This window comes from Mustela nivalis (genome assembly GCF_964662115.1).
Source record: "Mustela nivalis genome assembly, chromosome: 13".
NCBI lineage: Eukaryota > Metazoa > Chordata > Mammalia > Carnivora > Mustelidae > Mustela > Mustela nivalis.
In genome coordinates this window covers 25,441,620-25,461,677 of record NC_139032.1, presented here as the reverse complement: position 1 = coordinate 25,461,677, position 20,058 = coordinate 25,441,620, and the positions used below count along the sequence as shown (strand labels likewise).

The 20,058-nt window shown below is 40.8% G+C and overlaps 1 protein-coding gene and 1 long non-coding RNA gene across 5 annotated transcripts in view; one reads left to right on the top strand and one right to left on the bottom strand.

The window, feature by feature from the left end:
• The window catches only part of LOC309846394, a 50,090-nt gene extending 44,805 nt beyond the window's left edge, over positions 1-5,285 (bottom strand). For both annotated transcript variants that reach the window (XR_014301905.1, XR_014301906.1), the window contains exons 1-2: positions 4,570-5,285; positions 3,962-4,071 (exon numbers count right to left, since the gene is read on the bottom strand). This is a non-coding gene — a long non-coding RNA (uncharacterized lncRNA). The remainder of the gene's footprint in view (positions 1-3,961; positions 4,072-4,569) is intronic.
• Positions 5,286-6,436: 1,151 nt separating this feature from the next.
• Positions 6,437-20,058, top strand: part of GKAP1 (G kinase anchoring protein 1) — a 79,672-nt gene continuing 66,050 nt past the window's right edge. Inside the window, exons 1-4 of one of the 3 annotated variants that reach the window (XM_082695259.1) lie at positions 6,437-6,779; positions 7,237-7,370; positions 17,733-17,985; positions 19,216-19,359. In XM_082695259.1, the coding sequence (XP_082551385.1) occupies positions 17,776-17,985; positions 19,216-19,359 (354 nt within the window). In that variant the 5' untranslated portion in view covers positions 6,437-6,779; positions 7,237-7,370; positions 17,733-17,775. Of the gene's footprint in view, positions 6,780-6,977; positions 7,125-7,236; positions 7,371-17,732; positions 17,986-19,215; positions 19,360-20,058 lie in introns of those variants that run through there. The other 2 variants (XM_082695261.1, XM_082695260.1) reach the window with 2 other exon arrangements.

Below are 20,058 nucleotides of genomic sequence, written 5' to 3'. Positions count from 1 at the left end.
TTCACTTGTACCCCTACTTCAGTGGTCACTGCAATTCATGGTGGGGCAGGGAAGTATAATTCTCCTCCAGGGAGGTAATGTTGAATATTTTTTTTAAAAGATTTTATTTATTTATTCGACAGACAGAGATCACAAGTAGGCAGAGGCAGAGACAGAGAGAGGGAAGCAGGGTCCCCGCCAAGCAGAGAGCCCAATGTGGGGCTCAATCCCAGGACCCTGGGATCATGACCTGAGCCGAAGGCAGAGGCTTAACCCACTGAGCCACCCAGGCACCCCAACATCAAAAATTCTTAAACCACTACACAGTCCACCACAAATCTTTGGTTTCCCCTGGAGTTTATATTCCCCTCTTCCTGGGGTTGCTTACGGTTCTCCATCCTTGTCACCATTTCATCTCTCTATGTTCCATCTGAACTTTGAGATTTTGTTCATAAGGCTTGAACACATTAGGTAATGGATAGGTTCTGTGTTTTTGTTTTTGTGCTTTTTGGTGACATCCCCTCTAGAGCCCTCCATCCTCCCGTGTTGAAATGGACTGGTTGCTCCCCAGGCTGCCACACAGGTGTCGACCTGGACCTTCTCTTCACCTTCATCTTAGGAATTCTCTGTTTTCTCCTTTTGTCAGAGCTCTTGTTTTATCAGGTCCTCTGTGTTTCTGTGTCTTGGTTTATACCCTGACTTTGGTGAGGTTCCTCCCTTCAGTAGCCACCTGAGCATATGTGAGTTAGAATTTCTGAGTTAGAACATTTTTTCTAAAGATTTTATTTATTTATTTGACAGAGAGCTCAGAAGTACGCAAAGAGGCAGGCAGAGAAAGGGGGAAATAGGTTCCCCGCTGAGCAGAGCCCGAGGCAGAGCTCATTTCCAAGACCCTGAGATCATGACCTGAGCCGAAGGCAGAGGCTTAAACCACTGAGCCACTCAGGTGCCCCGAGTTAGAACTTTTGAGATTTTTTTTTTCATTTTGACATCCTTTTCTGTTCCCTGCATTAGCTCTATTTCCTCTATTTCTTCTTTTTTCCCTCCCTCCTTCCTCCTCCCTCCCACCTCCCTCTCTCTCCTCTCTCTTTCTTTTCTTAGTTCATTTGAGGCACTTTCCTGTGAGGTTTCTTCAAATAGCTAGAACCTGAATTGGGGAATAAATCAGGAAGGATATGTCTTGTGATTCAACATGCAAAACTTCATTTAATTCTGCTTTTCTGTGGAATGAGTCACCCCTATCCTCAGCCCTGCCTGGTGTCCAGGGGAGCTCTGACTCAACCTCTTCCGAAAGAAACATCCCATCTTCTACTGAGGTAGGGCAGCATGGAAGGGGTAGGGATTCAGGGGAAGGAAGTATCCCACTATTCTTTATACAACTTCCATAATGAATTCCAGTTTCTAGTCCTATTTCACCTCTGCTTTCAGAGTTATAGCAGCTCTAGTTTCAGAGCCTTCCCATATAGAGTCTGTGTTGTGAATGGATCCACTCTGGCTGGCTCTACCCCTCCCAAAGGCATAACTTTCTGGGTTTTGGTAAGTCACTTGTCACTCATTCATCTGCTTTCCATGTTCCTAAGGTTTGCTGACATCCTTCTTTAGCAGGGATATTTTCCTCTTTGCTTCACGTTATGGTTTTATACCTTTTTTATTGCTTCACTATCATTTCATTTTATTTTATTATTTTAAAAATTTTATTTATTTATTTGACATGGAGAGAGACAGCAAGAGAGGGACTACAAGCAGGAGGAGTGGGAGAGGGAGAAGCAGGCTTCAGAGGGAACTCTGAGCAGGGAGCCCGAAGTGGGGCTTGATCCCAGGACCCCAGGATCATGACCCAAGCCAAAGGCAGATGTCTAACGACTGAGCCACCCAGGTGCCCCAATTATTACTGTTTTCTTAAATGGGCTCCACGCTGGGTGTGCTGGCCATGAAGCTCAATAGGGGCCCAAACTCATAAACATAAGATCAAGATCTGAGACAAAACTGAGTTAGATGCTCAACCGACTGAACCACCCAGGTGCCCCTCTCACTTTATTTTTTTATTTTTAAAAATTTTATTTATTTATTTATTTTTAAGATTTTATTTATTTATTTGACAGACAGAGATCACAAGTAGGCAGAGAGGCAGGCAGAGAGAGAGAGAGAGGAGGAAGCAGACTCCCTGCTGAGCAGAGAGCCCAATGCGGGACTCGATCCCAGGACCCTGAGATCATGACCTGAGCCGAAGGCAGCGGCTTAACCCACTGAGCCACCCAGGTGCCCCAAGATTTTATTTTTAAGTAATCTCTATATCCAATGTGGGGCTCCAACTTACAACCCTGAAATCCAGAGTTGCACGTTGTACTGACTGAGCCAGCTGTCCTTTTAATGGGTATTTGGAGTAAGTGGAGAAAAAGGTGTGTTTGATGCACCACATTTAACCAGAAATCTCCCTATTAATAGGTCTTAACATGGATAGATGTAATGAACATATTTTCTAAGTAGAAAAGGCTAAAATATTGTTATAGGCAATTCTATAAGAATTATGGTACAGTAATAGAATAACTATAACTTTTATCATGGGCTTATATGTGCTAAGCAGTCTTTTAAATGCTTATCTTTATTGTATATATTACATATCTCATCCTCACAATAGCCCCTTAGACGGGTGTTATGTTCAACCCCCAGCAATCTGACTCCAGAGTCCCTATGTATACAGCGTGGTAGATGATTTTCTAAATTATAAGCAATCTTTTCATTTTCAATTTGTCAGGTCTCTAGTCAATCCCTATTTATGGTTGACTTAAGTTATACTTAAGGTTTTTCACACAGATTTTGAACATTACAGCCCATTATTTGACATAGCATAGCGAGCATCACATTGGATGAATCTCCTTGAGGATACATGTTGGAGGTAGAACAGAGTAGTTTATGATAAATTTTAAAGCACAGTCATTTAAACTGGGAAGCCTGGCATGTGTTTGTTTTATAATACAGACAGATGGGCATTTCCTCTTAAAGAAAGCAGTTACCATCTGTAATCGGAGAGGTCAAAGAGAAGCAATTACAAATCCCACATTAGTAACACAATACTTAAAAGCGCCTGTTTAAATGAAACATGATCTCAGTAAGAGTTTAACACAGAGAGGCACTGATGGCCTTGAAACACTAATTCAGAGAATTCAACCCCTCAGTCTTTGAAGACTTTAGTACCAGGCTCATTACCACGGTCTCCAAGGCTACTTGCCACTCCAACATTATTAACAGTCCTTTGGTAATTCTCTGTGAGACGGAGACATATATATCATATCTTTCAAACACTCTCAATTCCCTGACCAGTCCTCTTCAAATGATCTTATACCCGCAGCTATCTCAACACTCCACTCTCGTGATCATTCCCTACACTTTGACATGACTACCAACTATAGTCCCACTTTTCATTTTGCTTTCAAGCCTCCTACTCTCCAACCCACCTCTTATCTTTCCAAGTAACTCTTTATAGTAACAAAACTCCAACTCTTCTTCAACCTGCTCAGAATCACCAATCTATTTGCCCTACCATCTTTGCACTATTCCCCACCCCTCTCACAGCCTTACCTCTTACCTCCTCTGAAATTATGGTGCCTCCTTTGTTTCTACCCTCAGCCACTTTGCCCCTTGCTCCCCATTCTACTCAGTCCTGGTTAATCCCAAACCACCTACTCAGTGTTTGCACATAAACAACGGAATATGGCTAGGGGAAAATGCACAAACATATTGACTGGTCTGACTGTAAGTTCATGACCGCTCCCTTAGGCAGGCCCTTCCTAGTGCCTGGAAACCCTGCTATGCTTCCCTAGTCAGTCTCTCTCCCACAGTCAGAATGTTTTTTCACCTCTCCTCCCTTCTCCCTCTCCCAAGCCCCCCATCAGTCACTGATTACATTAAATAGAGTAAGGCTAATGTAGACCCCAAAACATTAAAGCTCCAACCTAACAGAGAAATTTAGGATCTTGCTCACATAATAATTGACGGTGGGGGTTCCAGATCAGCGGGCAACTCTCCATCTGGACACCTTCTTTTTTGTGGCTCTATCAACACCAGGGCCTTGTAGTCATCTTGATAATCCACCTGGCAAGAAGGAAAAGTGCATGGAGACACACTGGCCTGGCCGTGGCAGACATCATTTGTGCTCACATTCCACTAGCAGTAACTTAATACTTGACCATACTAACTGGAAGAAAAGCTGAGAAAAATAGTCCGTGTGCCCAAGAGGAAGGGAAGAAGAGATTGTGATGGACAACTAGCAGTCTGCCAAAATGATCTTGCTTCTTAGTTCACTGAGAAAATAGAAGCAACTAGAAAAGAATTTCTATCAAATCCACAAGCCTACTTCCATATGTCCCATATACATGGGGGTGGGGGAGTAGGGGGGATTATATTTCTAGGTTGTCCCCATCACAAAGGAGTAGTTGCCAAGTTTTCAATTAAAACATAGTCGTGTGATCATACCACCCTATTACAAAATTCAAACACACTCTTTTTCTTTGAGCTCCTCAACCTTTGTGATATTAGATAGTGACGATAAACACTCTTTCCTGCTCCTGCTTTTGTGAAACTCCAATTTACCTTGCTTTGGTGATTTTGCATTACCCTGGTTCTCCTCTTACTTCCTCTTCCCTCTTTCTTTCCTGGTTTCCCTCATCTAGATTAGATCCCTTCTTTATTTGTTGGCTTCTCTTATCTAGGTCAGAGTTTCTCAAACTATGATGTAATACAAATCACTTAGAGTTCTTGTTAAATTGAAGGTGCTGATTTAACATGTTTCAGGGTTGAGGGGCCTGAAATTCTACCATTCTAACCCCCTGGCAAGGCTGCTGGGTCATTGGCCACACTTCTAAGTAGCAAAGTTCTAAAGAAGATGTTCTCCAAGGTTCTGACCTTTGTTTTCTTCTTTTCTCTCACAGTAATATCACCATTAGGCTGTTAACTTACTAATCTATTTTCCAGCTCAACCATCTTTCCTATATTTCAAAGTTTTTATTTCTAACTTCTTAATATCCACCTCTAGCTGGATGTCTCAATGATCTTTCAAATTCTTAGTGTCCAAATCTAAACTGAACTCCCCAAAAGCAGTTCCTACTTCTGTCTCTTCTATAATTACCTACACACTCAGAACCTCCACTATCTTCAGTTCTTTGCTTCCACCTTCATATATATTCTCATGTTATCCCTTCTTCTTGTAAAACCAATCGATTGCCAAATTTTGTATATTTCGCTTCCACATCATCTTCCTGCCCTACCTTTAGCTTAGACTCATCAATACCTCTCATCTGGCCTATTGCAGGTCTTCTGATTTCCGTATCCATTCACAGAGAGGCCCAAAACTTTTAAACCAGGAAAACTCAAAGTACTGTGTTAAATAAAAATTCTCCCTCTTGGCATAGGAACCCATTCCCTTTTGTCTCTGCTACTTCTCGACATGCCCTGGAATTTAACCATTTACTTTTTCCTGACCATGACTTTCATTGATTGATCTTCATAAATGTTCTCATGCTACCCCTTCTTGCTATAAAAACGTCCCCATCTCCTTCAGGGTCCATTTCAAATGTCTCCTCCTCCGTGCCGCCTTTCTTTCCAGATCCCCCAGACAGATATGAGCAGTTTTTTGATCTTCAGTACTTTGTGTTTTTCAAACGGCACCGAGCACGGTTTGTCTTTTATTAGAACGGTTTTATCTTTATTCCTTACTCTCCGAAGACAAGGTTAACATCTTTACCGTCCGTACCCCTGCCGGCGTTACCTATGGGAGCTTATGTCTATAAGTTAAATCGAAGTGTTTTAGGGAGATGCTGTGATCAGTGGTAAGCAGTACAGAATGTGAAGTGAGTACAGCTGGGTTCTGGTTCTGACATTTATTAGCGGTGAGGCTTTGGGTGAGTTACTTGGCTCGTGAAATGAGAATCCTACTCCCTGACGGAGCACCTAGGGAGATAACCGTGATGGACCGTGTAACTCTACGGAGAACGGAGCAACGCTGATTATTTATCTTACGAAGAGCTGATGCAGTCTTGACTTTCAGGACTAACCCTACTTCACTAACTGGAGGTCGAACCCAGGCCACCAGACCCCACGGCCCTCTTCCACTCCACAGTCCCCAGACTGCTCTCGGCGACCAGGTGAGACCGCCGAACTGAGCGGGGGATGGCCGGGCGCCCTATTCTCTCGGGAGGCCTCCCTCCTTCCACACGCCCAGGGAAAGCCCTTCTCTTCCCGGTAACCCGAAGGACCGCAGCGCCGCCGCCTACGCGAGCCGTTTGGACCCTGCCCGGCCCCCGTAGCTCCCCTTCTTCAGCAGGTGGTTCTGGTCCTCTCCCCCAACTCGGGGTGCTCACGTCATCGGCAAACCTCTACCCACGCGCCAGCGCCGCAACCAACCGAGAAAATAAACAAACCTCCGCGCGCGGCGGCGGGCACGCCTGGCCCCGCCCCCGCTCCGCCCCGCGGCTCTCACGCCGCCCCCTCCGCCGGGACTTCCCTCCCGCCCTCGCCTCGCAGCCGCGCTCTCCCCGCCCCTCACCGCAGCCTGCAGCCGCGCTCCCCGCCGCGGGCCGCCCAGCCCTTCCAGCCCTCCCAGCCCGGCGCCCGCTCGCGGGGCCCGTTAGTGCCCGGCGCCCGCTCGCGGGGCCGCCGCGCGACCCCTGCCCGGCGCGAGCCCGCCCCCGCCCCTTGACCCAGCCTAGTCCCAACGCCCAGTGCGGCCGCCCCGGGAGCCGCGGGAGCGGCGGCGGCGGGGGGAGGAGGGAGAGGAGGGCCGAGCCGGCGGCCGGGGAGGCCCGGTGAGTACGCGGAGGGCGGGCCCGCCTCGCGGGGGGCCCGCTCCGGCGCCCCTGAGGCGGAGGCTGCACCTCGGCCGCGCCGCTCCGTGCGCCTCGGGCTCGGCGGTTGAGGACTCGGCCTGAGGCGACGGGCCCCGCTGGCCGGAGCCGCTGGGCAGAGGGCGCGGGAGGGCCGCTCCTCGGGAAGGGCCGCGGCCCCGCCGCTCGGCGCAGGGCTCGGGGCGGAGGAGAGGGACCCGCGCCTCCCCAGGCCCCGGCGCCCGGGCCGTGGCTGAGCCTCCCGAGACTCCGCGGGGCCCGGGCCCGTGGGGGGGCTACGGTGGTGGCGGGGCCGCCGAGTGACAGGTGCCGTCGCCCCCTCCCCGCCGCGGGCAGCGCGCTCCTTCGCCCGGAGCCGGAGCCGGGCGCTCAGAAATTTCTGGAGCCACGACCTGACTCGCTGTTTTCTCCCTTTCAGGTTTGGAAGCTGCTTCTCTGCCCGAGTTAGGGTTCGCCCAGCCCTATTTCTTTCTCCGTATACTTTGTGCGAGTAAGTTTTGGAGCATCGGTTGACAGCCTATGGGTGAAAATTGGCTTTCATTCATGAATGAGGTATGGTGGATTACTTTTTGAATAAAGTGCTCCTCCTCCTCCCCGCTAGCTGTTGAAAAGTAAATGAGAGGGGTTTTAAATGTTGTTACTGGCCGTTATTCTTGGGAACAGCAGTCTTTGAGAATTTTTGTCAGATCTCTAGCATGTAGGGGGCTTAGTAGATACGGAACAGTAATGACAAAAATGGCTTATTACATTGTCTTTTCTCTCCAGCTTCTTTTAGATTTTTCATTCTTACCTTAGATTTTACGGTTGAGTGGGTGCTACGGCTTTCACCAGAGGCACTAATGAAAGCTCACTTTTTTCTTTTTTTTTAAACGGAAAAGCCCATGAATTTTTTTCTACATCGTTCAGTATTATTTATTTCTTTATGTAGTAACTGTGTTTGTGATTGTAGCCTGAATCATCAGCTTAATTCATTTGACCTGGAGCCATGAGAATATTAGAGAAACTTCATGGGAAATTGAAAAATTAAAAATGCTCAGTCTATGGAAGTTTAGATTTTGTTTCTCGACAGGTTTGTGACCATACTTGGTGTTAGTCAAATCCTCATTAATGGGAGATATTCTTAATTGTCATAAAGGGTTACAACAGACTTATCTGTAAAATACCAATCTAGTAGCTTCACCCTGTGGACTAAGAGCAAAAACCTGGAATTGACCAAAAGAACATTGGGGCAAATGAAAATACACGTGTTTTATCTGTGGGAGAATCCTTTAGATCCTCACTCAATACCTGCTTGTACTTTTTGATTTTTCAGCCCCCAGAAATTAAGTGCAGAAGGATTAGGGCAGCAGTACTTAACTGTGAAGAAAAAAATGTAATTTAGGACATAAGTGTGTTGGGAGCGTGGTTTTGGTCTGCACTTGGCTGTTGTTGGTTGTGAACTTTCTAAAAAGCCAAAGTGAAAGATATTGTTTATTGTGTTATTTGAGGAACACGAAACATGAAATAATATATTTGTTAAAGTTTCACCAGGTACTAAATAACTGATACTCAGTGCCATTTCATTTTATGCTCAATCTGTCTTTTTAAATCTAAGTTACATTTCTAGGAGGCCACACTAATTTTATCTACATCATATTAATTTATTGTTTGATTAGGCCAAACTGGTTGATGGTTAATGGAAGATGACTATCATTTTACTAAAGGAATATATCTGGTTGCTCTAGACTGAGGTATGGCTACTGCTGCCATTTTTCTTGACCCTAGAGAGGTCATAGTCTGGCGGGATGAGGTCATAGTGGCAGTGGTTCTCAGAATCTTGGTGGGGGAGTCCAAGAATACCAGCCATTTAGAAATCCTGCCCTTCACCATTTAGGCCATTTGTTTTTAGAGTTTACCTGATGTATCCTAATTTTTTTTAAATCAACACTTTAAACCAGTTATGTTTCTTAAGCAAATATGTTTCCTAAACAAAATTATCTGTGGTGATCACTTAGTAGCATGGCAATTCTAATGAAACAAATGTGAACTGCTAATAATCATTGTTAATTTGCATTTACATTTTGGGAATTGAGGATTATCTGTAGTGTACTTTACATTTTCTTTTGCTGTACATTCCATATTAAAGTATGTATGTCAATGCATAGATAGCTGTGTACTTGAGGAATACAAATATATTTTTAAAATTCAATAAATTTATCTTTTGGGTGCTTAGTCCTGTGGTTTTGTTAGGGATTGACTTTCAGAATGTTGAATTCCTGATTGTAGGTGGCTAGGCACAAGAACAAACATAATTTTAATGGAATCCACTTAATAATAAATATAAAAGTACAGACATATTACAGAGAAGGGAATGATTAAGTTGAGGGGCAGGTCAGAGAAAGCTTCATAGAGATGCTAGCCCCTGAGCAGAATTTTGAAGAGTGAATAGAAGTTTTATGTCGAAAAGAAGGAGGGCATTTTAGCCAGAGGCAACAGAAGAAAAGATATGAACAAGTAAAACTAAATGCATGGTCAGGAAATTTTACGTAGTTTATTTTGCTATAGTACAACATCTAAGGAAGGACAGTTACTGTAGGAAGCCCTAAGATGTGCTATAATATTTGATAAGTCAAATAATTGGATTTTTTGAGTTTTGAGTATATATTAAAATGGAGATTCACTATAATTTGATATTACTGTGATCTCAGAGATTTTAGAGATTTGATTATAGAGAAATTAATAGTTTTTACTTATGGTAGTCATTAATAAATTATAGAATATTGTACTTCAATGTTATGAGCTGCCTGCATATTTATATTTGTGAACTTCTTTTTAATTCTTGTGCATTTTGACCTGAAACAATTGTCTTTACATTTAAAACTTTTTTTTTTTTTAGAAAGAGTGAGAGAGGGAGAGAGAAAACGCAAGTGGGGGTTGAAGGAAAGGGGGAGAGAGAATCTCCAGGAGACTCCCCACGGAATGTGGAGCCTGACATGGGGCTTCATTCCACAACCCTGAGATCATGACCTTAGCTGAAACCAAGAGTTGGACGCTTAACCAACTGAGCCACCATGTGCCCCTAAAAACAGTTGTTTTAAAATTATCTTTGGGAATTTTCTTCTGTCCTTCTCTAAGTACTTCTAAGTTATTTTTATTTTGTTATGAAGTAAAATTGGTATATAACATTAGTTTTAGGTGTACAGCATAATAATTTTATATTTACATATACTACAAAGTGATCATCATAGTAAGTCTAGTTATCTGCTATCTGTTGCAATACAATTGACCCCCTTTACCCTTTTCACCTATCTCCCAACCCCTTTCCCTTCTGATAACCACCAGTCTGTTCTCTGTATCTGTGAGTTTTATTTGTTCTTTTGTTTTGCTTTTTAGATTTCACATATATGGTGGAATCTTTCTCTCTGTGAATTATTTCATTTTGCATTATGCCCTCAAGGTCCATTCCTTTTTGTCACAAATGGCAAGATTTCCTTACGTGGCTGAGTAGTAGTCTATTATGTATATATACCGCATTTTCTTTCTCTATTCAGACATCAGTGGATACTTAGATTGTTTCCTTATTTTGGCTGTTATAAACAATACTGCAGTGAAGATAGGGGTGCTTATATTTTTTCAAATTAGTGTTTTTGTTTTCTTTGGGTAAATACCTACTAGTGGAATTGCTGGATCATATAGTAGTTCTGTTTTTAATTTTTTGAGGACTCTCCATACTGTTTTTTCATAGTGGCCTGCCAACAGTATGAAAGGGTTCCCTTTTCTCCACAACCACTCCAACACTTGTTATTTCTTCTCTTATTTGATAATGGGCATTCTGATAAGTGTGTGATGACATCTCATTATGGTTTTGACTTTACTTTCCCTGATGATTAGTGATGTTGAGCATTTTTTTCATATGCCTTTTGGCCATCTGTATGTCTTTGGATAAGCATCATTCAGATCTTATGCCCATTTCTAATTGAATTTTTTGGTCACTGAGTTGTATGAGTTCTTTAGATATTTTGGATAGTAGCTCCTTATCAGATACGTGATTTGCAAATATCTTCTGTTCAGTAGGGTGTCTTTTTGTCTTGATGATGGTTTTTTTTTTCTATACAAAAGTGTTTTAATTTGATGTAGTCTTGTTTATTTTTGCTTTTGTTGCCATTGCCTTTGGCATCAGATCCAAAAATATTAGCAAGAGTGACGTCAAGTAGCTTACTGCCTGTGTTTCCTTTTCTTTTTCTTTTTTTCTTTCTTTCTTTTTTTTTTTTTAAAGATTTTACTTATTTGTCAGAGAGAAAGAGGGAGAACGCACACAAGCAAAGGAGTGGCGGGCTCCCTGCTGAGCAGGGAGCCCAATGTGGGACTCTGTCCCAGGACCCTGGGAGCATGACCTGAGCCAAAGGCAGTCACTTAAATGATTGAGCCACCCAGTTGTCCCAGCCTGTTTTCCCATAGGAGTTTTATGGTTTCTGGTCTCACATTTAGGTGTTTAATCCATTTTGAGTTAATTTTTGTGTATGATATAATGTGGTACAGTTTCATTGTTTTGCATAAAACAATGGTTTTCCCAGCACCATTTATTGAAGAGAGTGTCCTTTTCTCATTGTGTATTTTTTCTTCCTCTGTTGTAAATTAAATAACCTTGTTTGGGATCAGTTTTCTGGGCTCTATTCTGTTCTATTGGTTTATGTGTCTATCTTTATAGCAGTACCATTCAGTTTCGATTACTATGGCTTTGTAATATAGCTTGAAATTAGAAGCGTGATATCTCCAGCTTTGTTCTTTACCTTTAACTTATGTTTAAAAGGGGACTCAAAGGGAAGAAGGGAAGCTTAAAGAGTAATCATTATATTTCTGGACTAAAAACCTGATTTGTATAGAATCTTAGTAATATGTAAAGGCCTATTTAATTTATAGCACTAGCCACCACATTCATACACTGACCAATGTTGGTAGCTTACAAGATGTCTGCTATGTAGTTTTTGTATATCTTAATTATGTCTATATCACGTAAGGGTATATAAACATCTGAGTATTTGAGTATTTGTATTTTAAAGACCACATGAGACAGAAAGAAAAGGAAAATGGTAAGGAGGATGAGAAGTGCTCTATATAAACCTACTCATGCTAATATCTCTTAGCTATGACGGTAGGTGGAGATGCAGAAGTTTAGGACACAAGACTGAAGAAGAGTAGTATTCTGAAGGTATATTAACCCTAGCCATTCCCTGAAATAGTGTCTTTAAAAATAAAAAAGCCTGGTGTTTTCATGGTCTGCCTTTGTATCCCATTTCTCTCCAGCATTTACCAAAAAAGTTTCAAATAAATCCCTGGATTGTATAAGATAACCATCTTTTTGCAAATTCTGAACAGTTTGTTAATGAAGGTAATGTTCTCTTAAAGGCATGCACCAAGCAGTCTTTCATAATTGTTCTCTGTCTTTTGTGCATCATTAACAGGAAGGACCAGAGCATCAAGGACAGAGAAGTCAATATTGCATTGAGTACATTATGTTTATCATTTTGAATTTAGGTATAGATAGCCATTTGCCCTTTCCAAAATGATTTTTTTCTTATAGAAGAAATATGGTCATTATAGAATATTTGGGGAAAGAGTGAAAACTACTGAAAAGGAAATAAGCATAATGCACAGTCCTGTGCATTTCCTTCTTTTTGGTATGTATGAAAGCTATATACATATTTACAAATTTGGGATTTTTTAATATTTTTATTTCCTCCTTTCAGTTAAAATTTACTACCCCCCCCCCCACCTCGCCACACTTCTGAAGTACTGGTTAGTGTGCCTTTTACTTGCTGCATCAATTTCTTTCTTGGCTGTTAAGGTGGATGATGTGTTAGCTATTACATATATTTTTTTAAGATTTTTATTTAGAGAGAGCATGTGGCCACATGTGTGCATGTGAATGGGGGGAAGACAGAAGGAGACAATCTTTCAAGCAGACCCAGTGCTGAGCATGGAGCCAGTCCAGGACCCATGAGATCATTACCTGAGCCAAAACCAAGAGTCGTACACTTAACCCACTGAGTCACCCACGCACCCCCCTACCCCTTGCCTTTTAAAGTATAGTATGTATCATAGATGATGAAGCTCTTCCAGTTGTCCCATTTCCTTACTCCCTCAGTTGTTATGTGTAGTGCAAGGGGTGGCCACTATTCTGTTCTGTTATGTAGCCCTGCCCCAGACCAAACAAGGGATCATTATAGGTGAACATTTCCTTCTTTCTGTCTACCATTTCTTGAGTTAAAGTATTTTGACACTCAGGTTGCTGAGGTGTATCATAGGTAGCTGCCTCCTCAGAAAAATGTTTTATGGTTTTTTACTGTTTCTCATTTAATACTCTTTGTTCTCATGCTTTCTTTTCAGTTTATCATTCTTTTATTACTTTTTTTCATTCATTCAGGAATTGTTTATTGTCTGTCTGCTGTGTGTCTACTGTTTAAAACATAGTCCCTTCTGTGATTTTGGGGTTTCAGGTAGATTGGTGTTTCCCTCTGCGGTTTGTTAGGTATAATCCCTTTTCAGTGGTTGACTGCTTGATCCCTACTTCTCAGGGCCTAAACACTTTTTCCCTTCATTTCATAGGTTAAAATCTTAACTTTGAGAATGGCTAGATGTTGATTTAAGTTTCCAATCACTTTTTGCACTCAAGTCAGACATGCTTAGCCAAATTTTTAAATAGCTTGTGCCAGTTCTCCTGTGCCTCATAGGACCTCAAGTCACGCTTTGGTTAGTAATTGTTGTTTAAGAACACCAGCAGCCATCTACATTTGAGTGCTTCTGCTGTTCTGGCAACTGTTCTAAGCACATCACATAGATTATTTAATCTTTACAGTGTCACAGTGAAATATGCATTCTTGTCCCCATTTCACAGATGAGGAAACTGAGAGATCAGATGGGTTGCTCGGGAGCTCTCAATAAGCAGCAGGTTGACCAGGTTTGACTAGGGATTCTTGTTCCAGGTTGGCATCATAGGCTAGTGCTTTTCTGCCGTTTGATTTCTGCATTACAACCATGAAAGACCAGAGCATCTCACTGCCCCCAAACTGGGAAGGGATCCTCAGTGTCTATGTGGAGCGGGCTGGAAAAAACGTGTTACGTTTGCTTTATAGGATATGATTAGGATAAGTAAAACAAAATATAAAGTATTAGGAAAGATACTAAATGCTGAGTTTGTGTAAAACTTTAGAATCTTTTCAGGGTTACGCATGAGAAAATTGTTGCTTGCTTCCATGAACAGAAGTTTTTAAATAACAGATTTGTGGGTGCCTGGTAGCTCAGTGGGTTAAAGCCTCTGCCTTTGGCTTGGGTCATGATCCCAGGGTCCTGGAATTGAGCCCCACATTGGGCTCTCTGCTCAGCGGGGAGCCTGCTTCCCTTCCTCTCTCTCTGTCTGCCTCTCTGCCTGCTTGTGATCTCTGTCAAATAAATAAAATCTTAAATAGAATAAATAAATAACAGTTTTGTCCCTGAAATAAGAACATACAATTCCTGATCCAGACTTTCCCACTGAAATTTTATTTGGATGAGTAGGTAATAAAAATAAATCATTTTTAATAAGTATTCAATCATTTATAACAGTTGAAATTATTTTTAAAGAATCCAAAAGTTTTTCTCATAGAAAATGTAGTAAAGAATTTCTTAAATTTTTTTGTAGTAAGAATTTCTTGTGATAAAATGAAAGGAGTTCAGATTCAATTGGACTTTCTAACTTCAAGTGTTTAAAATAACCGAGCTCTTTTTTTCAGAAAGCATATGCATTGTTTGAGCAGTCACCTTGCAGCTACACTTTATGCCATTAAAAAGGCGTACCACTGACAAGTGAGAGGAAGTATCTGCGCCTTGTGAATGGAGAGCTTTCAGGCCCTTGCTTGGAACCTTGCTTACTAGGAGATGTTGTACTTTCCCACTCCTGACAGCAGCTGCTGTTCCCTGTTCTGCATGTGTTGCATTTGGGGTAGCTAGAGCACAAACTTTCCCAACAGTTTCCTGGGCCTGCCTACCCTGACAGGCATAAGTGCATCCTGTGCTGGTCTGATGAAACAGATTTCCAGGGCCTCACGTACTTCCCTCTTCACAGCTGACGGGTAACCACAGCGCAGCATGTGCAGGTACTGCCCCCTTCGGGGCACCTGATGAGGCTGCTTGCATCTGGTGGTGGCCTGCCCAGCATCTCTGAATGCTCCAGAGTTTTCTTAGGTGCCCAAAGGTCTAAGGGAAACTTTATTGGAGGATACATTGGTAAGGAAGCTGTGCCACAGAAAGAAAATTCTGTGAGCTTTGTGGAGATGTGTTTGACATATGCAAACGTTTAACACAAGTAGAGCAGTCTAAATGTGACATTCATGGTTTTGATATCAGTCCTAGAATGGAAAAGAAATTTGTGTAAGATATCAGTCATGATAAAGCTAGTTATACTGTAACAACATCCCCAAAATTTCTGCATCTTAAAGCAGCAAAGTTGCTGTCTTGCTTAAGCTGTGTATCCATTTCAGGTGAATAAGAGACTTTATTCATTATAATTTCAGACCCAACAGACCTTACCAGTGGAGACTCCCATCTCAACCTATATTTCAACAATCACAGAAGCAGGAACCGTATTCTGACTTTTAAAGGTTTTGAAGCTTATATTTCACTGGCCAAAGTAACTCACATGGTCATGTCTCCATTCAGTAGGAGAGTGGTGCATAATTCTCCTTCAGGGAGGGTCAGTGAATATTTGTGAATGTCTAACCCATGCAGGTTATAGTCCCAATAGTTAAAATTAAATGTACTAATAGTTGTTGAGCAACTGTGTAGGATCATTGTATTTAAAGGACTCAAAGCAGCTAAAACTTAAAGGAATTTTTCACGTGGCATGTTGAAGTAGAGTTAATACTTTCCATAATGTTTTTTTTTTTAGTGAATTTTCTTTTTTTTTCTTTTTTAAGATTATTTATTTATTTGGCAGAAGGAGAGATGACAAGTGGGCAGAGAGGACAGAGAGGGGGAAGCAGGCTCCCTGCTGAGCAGAGAGCCTGATGTGGGGCTCGATCCCAGGACCCTGATATCATGACCTGAGCTGAAGGCAGAGGCTTAACCCACTGAGCCACCCAGGCGCCCCTCCATAATGCTTTTGAGTCTTGAACTTTTTTATTTTTTCATGTCTTCTCCCTTGTAGGAACTTATAAAGTCTTAATTCTCATGCTTGCAGCAAAAATTTAAGCCTAAAAATATGTCATAATTTGTCAGTATGAAGTCATTTCTATATGTTATGGTATTTATCTTGTTTTGTGTATTTTTGAGCATAGGCGCAATAGGTCTTAACATGATATGATATTTATAATAAAAATACTTTAATAACTACTAGGTGGTATCTTCAAATATCAGCTCTTATTTTCTTTATTTTTAACAGGAAACTCAAGGATTTCCAAATAATTTTCTGGATTTTTTTCAGTTAAAGTGGAAGATTCCTTTTCTTTTTTGTTCCCTCCTAAAAACAAACAAACTGTAGTATGTGGTTAGCTTTCAGAATGGACCCCAATGATTCTCATTTCTAGCATTTTTACTTTTGCATAGTCCCATATCACATTGAATGGTGTAATCTGTGTAAACGAGGATATTTTAGAAGTGACAGAAGTTAGTTTGGATGGGGTTCTGTGGCTTGAGATAGATATGTTAAAACTATAAAGAAAAGCAAATGATTAACACAAAAATCAGGGTAATAGTTATCTCTGGCCGGGGCAGTTGGGACGCTGTTGGTGAGAGGCACAGGGTGGGTTAAATTTTTCTTTTATTTTTTTAAATTTAATTTTATTTTTTCAGTGTTCCAAGATTCATTATTTATGCACCACACCCAGTGCTCCATACAGTATGTGCCCTCCTTAATAACCACCACCAGGCCCTCCCAACATCCCCCCCTCCAAAATGGTTAAAATTTTCTTAATCTTAGTGTTGGGATCTTGGAGTGTTCATTTATTTACAAACAATTTTTATTCGGTTGTGTACTTGATACATTTCAAAATAAAATGAACCAATTTCTGAGTTTCACAATCTGTTTCTTTTTGAATGGAAAGAGCACAGAGTCTTCTTGTAGTTACTTTGAACTTACTTTGAACTTGGAGAGCAGAGTTCAACAAACCTAGGTTTAGGTCATGACTCTGCCTCTAACTTGCAGAATGACCTTAAGCAAGTCACTTATCCAGTCCAAGCACCAGTTGCCTCCTCTGTAAAACTAAATTAATGATTTGGGTGAGATATTACTATAGGACCTTTAATACCCTGAGTCTAAAAGGTCTCTCAGGGTACACTGAAACTAATGAAGCAGAAGATAATGTGGAATGTGATTTTGATAAGTATCCTTTGGTTGAGGAAATAGAGGTTCTCTGTTCTGATGTCAGTTCTGTGACTTAGTAGTAGTTTCCAGAATCAAATTTAAGGCAATATTTTGTGTATGATAAGAGTGTTCTTCCTTTTCTATTCCTTTTTCCCCCTCTTGAAAGTTAGAGATGAACATAGAGTTGGACTAAGGGCCTCTGTGTCAGTGAAAAATATTCCTACCGCTCCATATTGATTTAGGGTGTTCTCTGTAAATATGTATATATTATTAGCAGTATATTTAAAAGAAGAAAATAATGAGTTTTAAAAAACCATATTTGGAAAAATGAATACATTTTATTCGTGGTAGACTTGCAATAGTCTGTGAAATCTCAGTCTCCTTTTTTCTATTTTATATTATACAATTTTATATTGTTTACTCAAAAAAGAATGTTATTGCCAGTAGGTGGGTATGAATCCAAATATGACTAAATCCAGTGTCAGGGGAAGTGTGTGTGTGTGTGTATGTGTGTGTGTGTGTTTAACACTGTTCTAGAATCTAGAACATATTTTACTGATTATGTTTACTCATCTGGCCCTTCTTTTCCCTCCCCACAGGAATTATTCTTGATAGAAATATCTTAAAATAGAAATCTTTACAATGGCCTCAGCAGTACTTAGTTCTGTTCCCACTACTGCTTCTCGTTTTGCCCTATTGCAAGTAGATAGTGGCAGTGGTTCTGATTCTGAGCCTGGAAAAGGCAAAGGTCGGAATACTGGAAAGTCTCAAGCAAGCAAATCAACTACAAATGAGAAAAAGAGAGAAAAAAGAAGAAAAAAGAAGGAACAGCAACAGAGTGAAGCAAATGAGGTAAAAATTATAACTGTTTATGTCTACTTTCCCACTGTAAGCAGAAGTCCAAACCAAGGAGTCTGCAAGGACCAGGCTGTCTGTGAGACTGTGTGGTCTTCCTGGGCTCTTCCTACTCCTTGTGGCTGTCAGTCCTTGGCATTCCTTGGCTCATGGCTGTGTCACTTCAGTCTTTGCCTTTGCTTTTACTTGGAGTTGTTTGTGTATCTCTGTCTTCACCTCTTCTTATAGGGACAACTGTTGTATTGGATTAGGCCCACTCTCATTCAGTGTAACCCCTCATGAGGTACCTTGATGACATCTGTGAGATCTCATTTTCCAAATAATGTCACATTCACAGAAACCCTGCTTTTTTCAGGCCTAAGATAAATCTTTTGGGGGATTACAATGCAATCCATAATAACCTCTCACCGTTCGAACTACTGCATCTCAGATGATGATGGTGATGATGATGACACTTTGTTGGGAGTGGTTTGGCTGGTCCAGTTTTAGCTCATTATGTTACTTTGTGGACTAGGCCCTGTATTTTTAAGGACTACCAAAGTACTTTCTCTCACTATTTAAACTGTAAAATTTGTAAGCCATTTAACTTGAATCTTTTTTAATCCATGATATTGCCTTTTTTTTAAGTAGAGTTGATATATGTTGTATATATATATATATATATATATCTTAAATTTATAATGTTAATTATAAGAAAGGCATATTTTAAGCACTCTGCCTTTATTGAGTCCTTTATTCCTCACAACAATCCTTTAAGGTAATCGGTGCATTAAATTATATTATCATTATCCCATTAAAATTTTTTTTCTTTTATTTGAGGGTAGTTGACACAATGCTATGTTAATTTCAAGTGTATAATATAGTGATTCAACAAATTTATCCATTATACTATGCTTACCACAAATCTTACAATGCCATATTAGTTTCAGGTGTACTGCATAGTCAAAAGCACACTTGTTATACTGTTTTCTACTCCTATAAACTTCTTAAGTAAATCAGAATCATTAAAATGATGGTATAATAGAATACAATCCATTTTCAAACCCACCAATGTTATCTAAATACGATGAAATTAATATTTTACAAAGATTAAGAACACAGTGATTCTGAGAACATAATGAATGGAATAGTATTTGGAATATAAAAATTTTTTTAACTTACCAAAAAAATCATTAGTATTCCAGAATTGGTAGACTGACTTTAATATGCTTTTTGTTTGTTTCGTAGCTCAGGAATCTTGCTTTTAAGAAAATTCCCCAGAAATCCTCCCATGCCATTTGTAATGCTCAACATGAGCTTTCATTACCAAACCCAGTGCAGAAGGATTCACGAGAAGAAAATTGGCAAGAGTGGAGGCAAAGAGATGAGCAGGTACAGTTAAGTAAATCGGATTATTTGGCTTTGTATTTCAGTGAATTTATGCATTTTTAAAATGTTAGTGCATCTGAGTCCATGACACCACTGTTCTGAGGAGCATTTTATATTGGATTAATTCACACATCTTTGTACTTTTAATAAGAGGTTCTGTTTTTCATCCACTAAGAAAAAATTGATACATTTATTATTTTGTTACCTTTGGTAATTCAAAGCGGTTATTTTGTGAGTTTTCACTTCATCTGCCTTTTTACAAATGGGGGAGAGATTGGGAAGGTAAAATAACAGGATTAAATTATTTCAGGTAAAAAAAAATATTTGTAGGGTCCAAGGTCTCTTGTTAAAAATACTCAGTTACAATTTTGCTTCAAAAAGGAAGACTTTAGGGGCGCCTGGGTGGCTCAGTGGGTTGGGCCGCTGCCTTCGGCTCAGGTTGTGATCCCGGGGTCCTGGGATCGAGCCCCGAATCGGGCTCTCTGCTCGGCAGGGAGCCTGCTTCCTCCTCTCTCTCTGCCTGCCTCTCTGCCTGCTTGTGATCTCTCTCTGTCAAATAAATAAAATCTTTAAAAAAAAAAAGGAAGACTTTAAAGGGGAAGATTTCCTTTTCAACTTTTTTGGGAAAAATTTATTTATTTGTTTATTTGAGAGAAAGAAAGCATGAGCAGAGGAGAGGAGCAGAGGGAGAGGGAGAAGGAG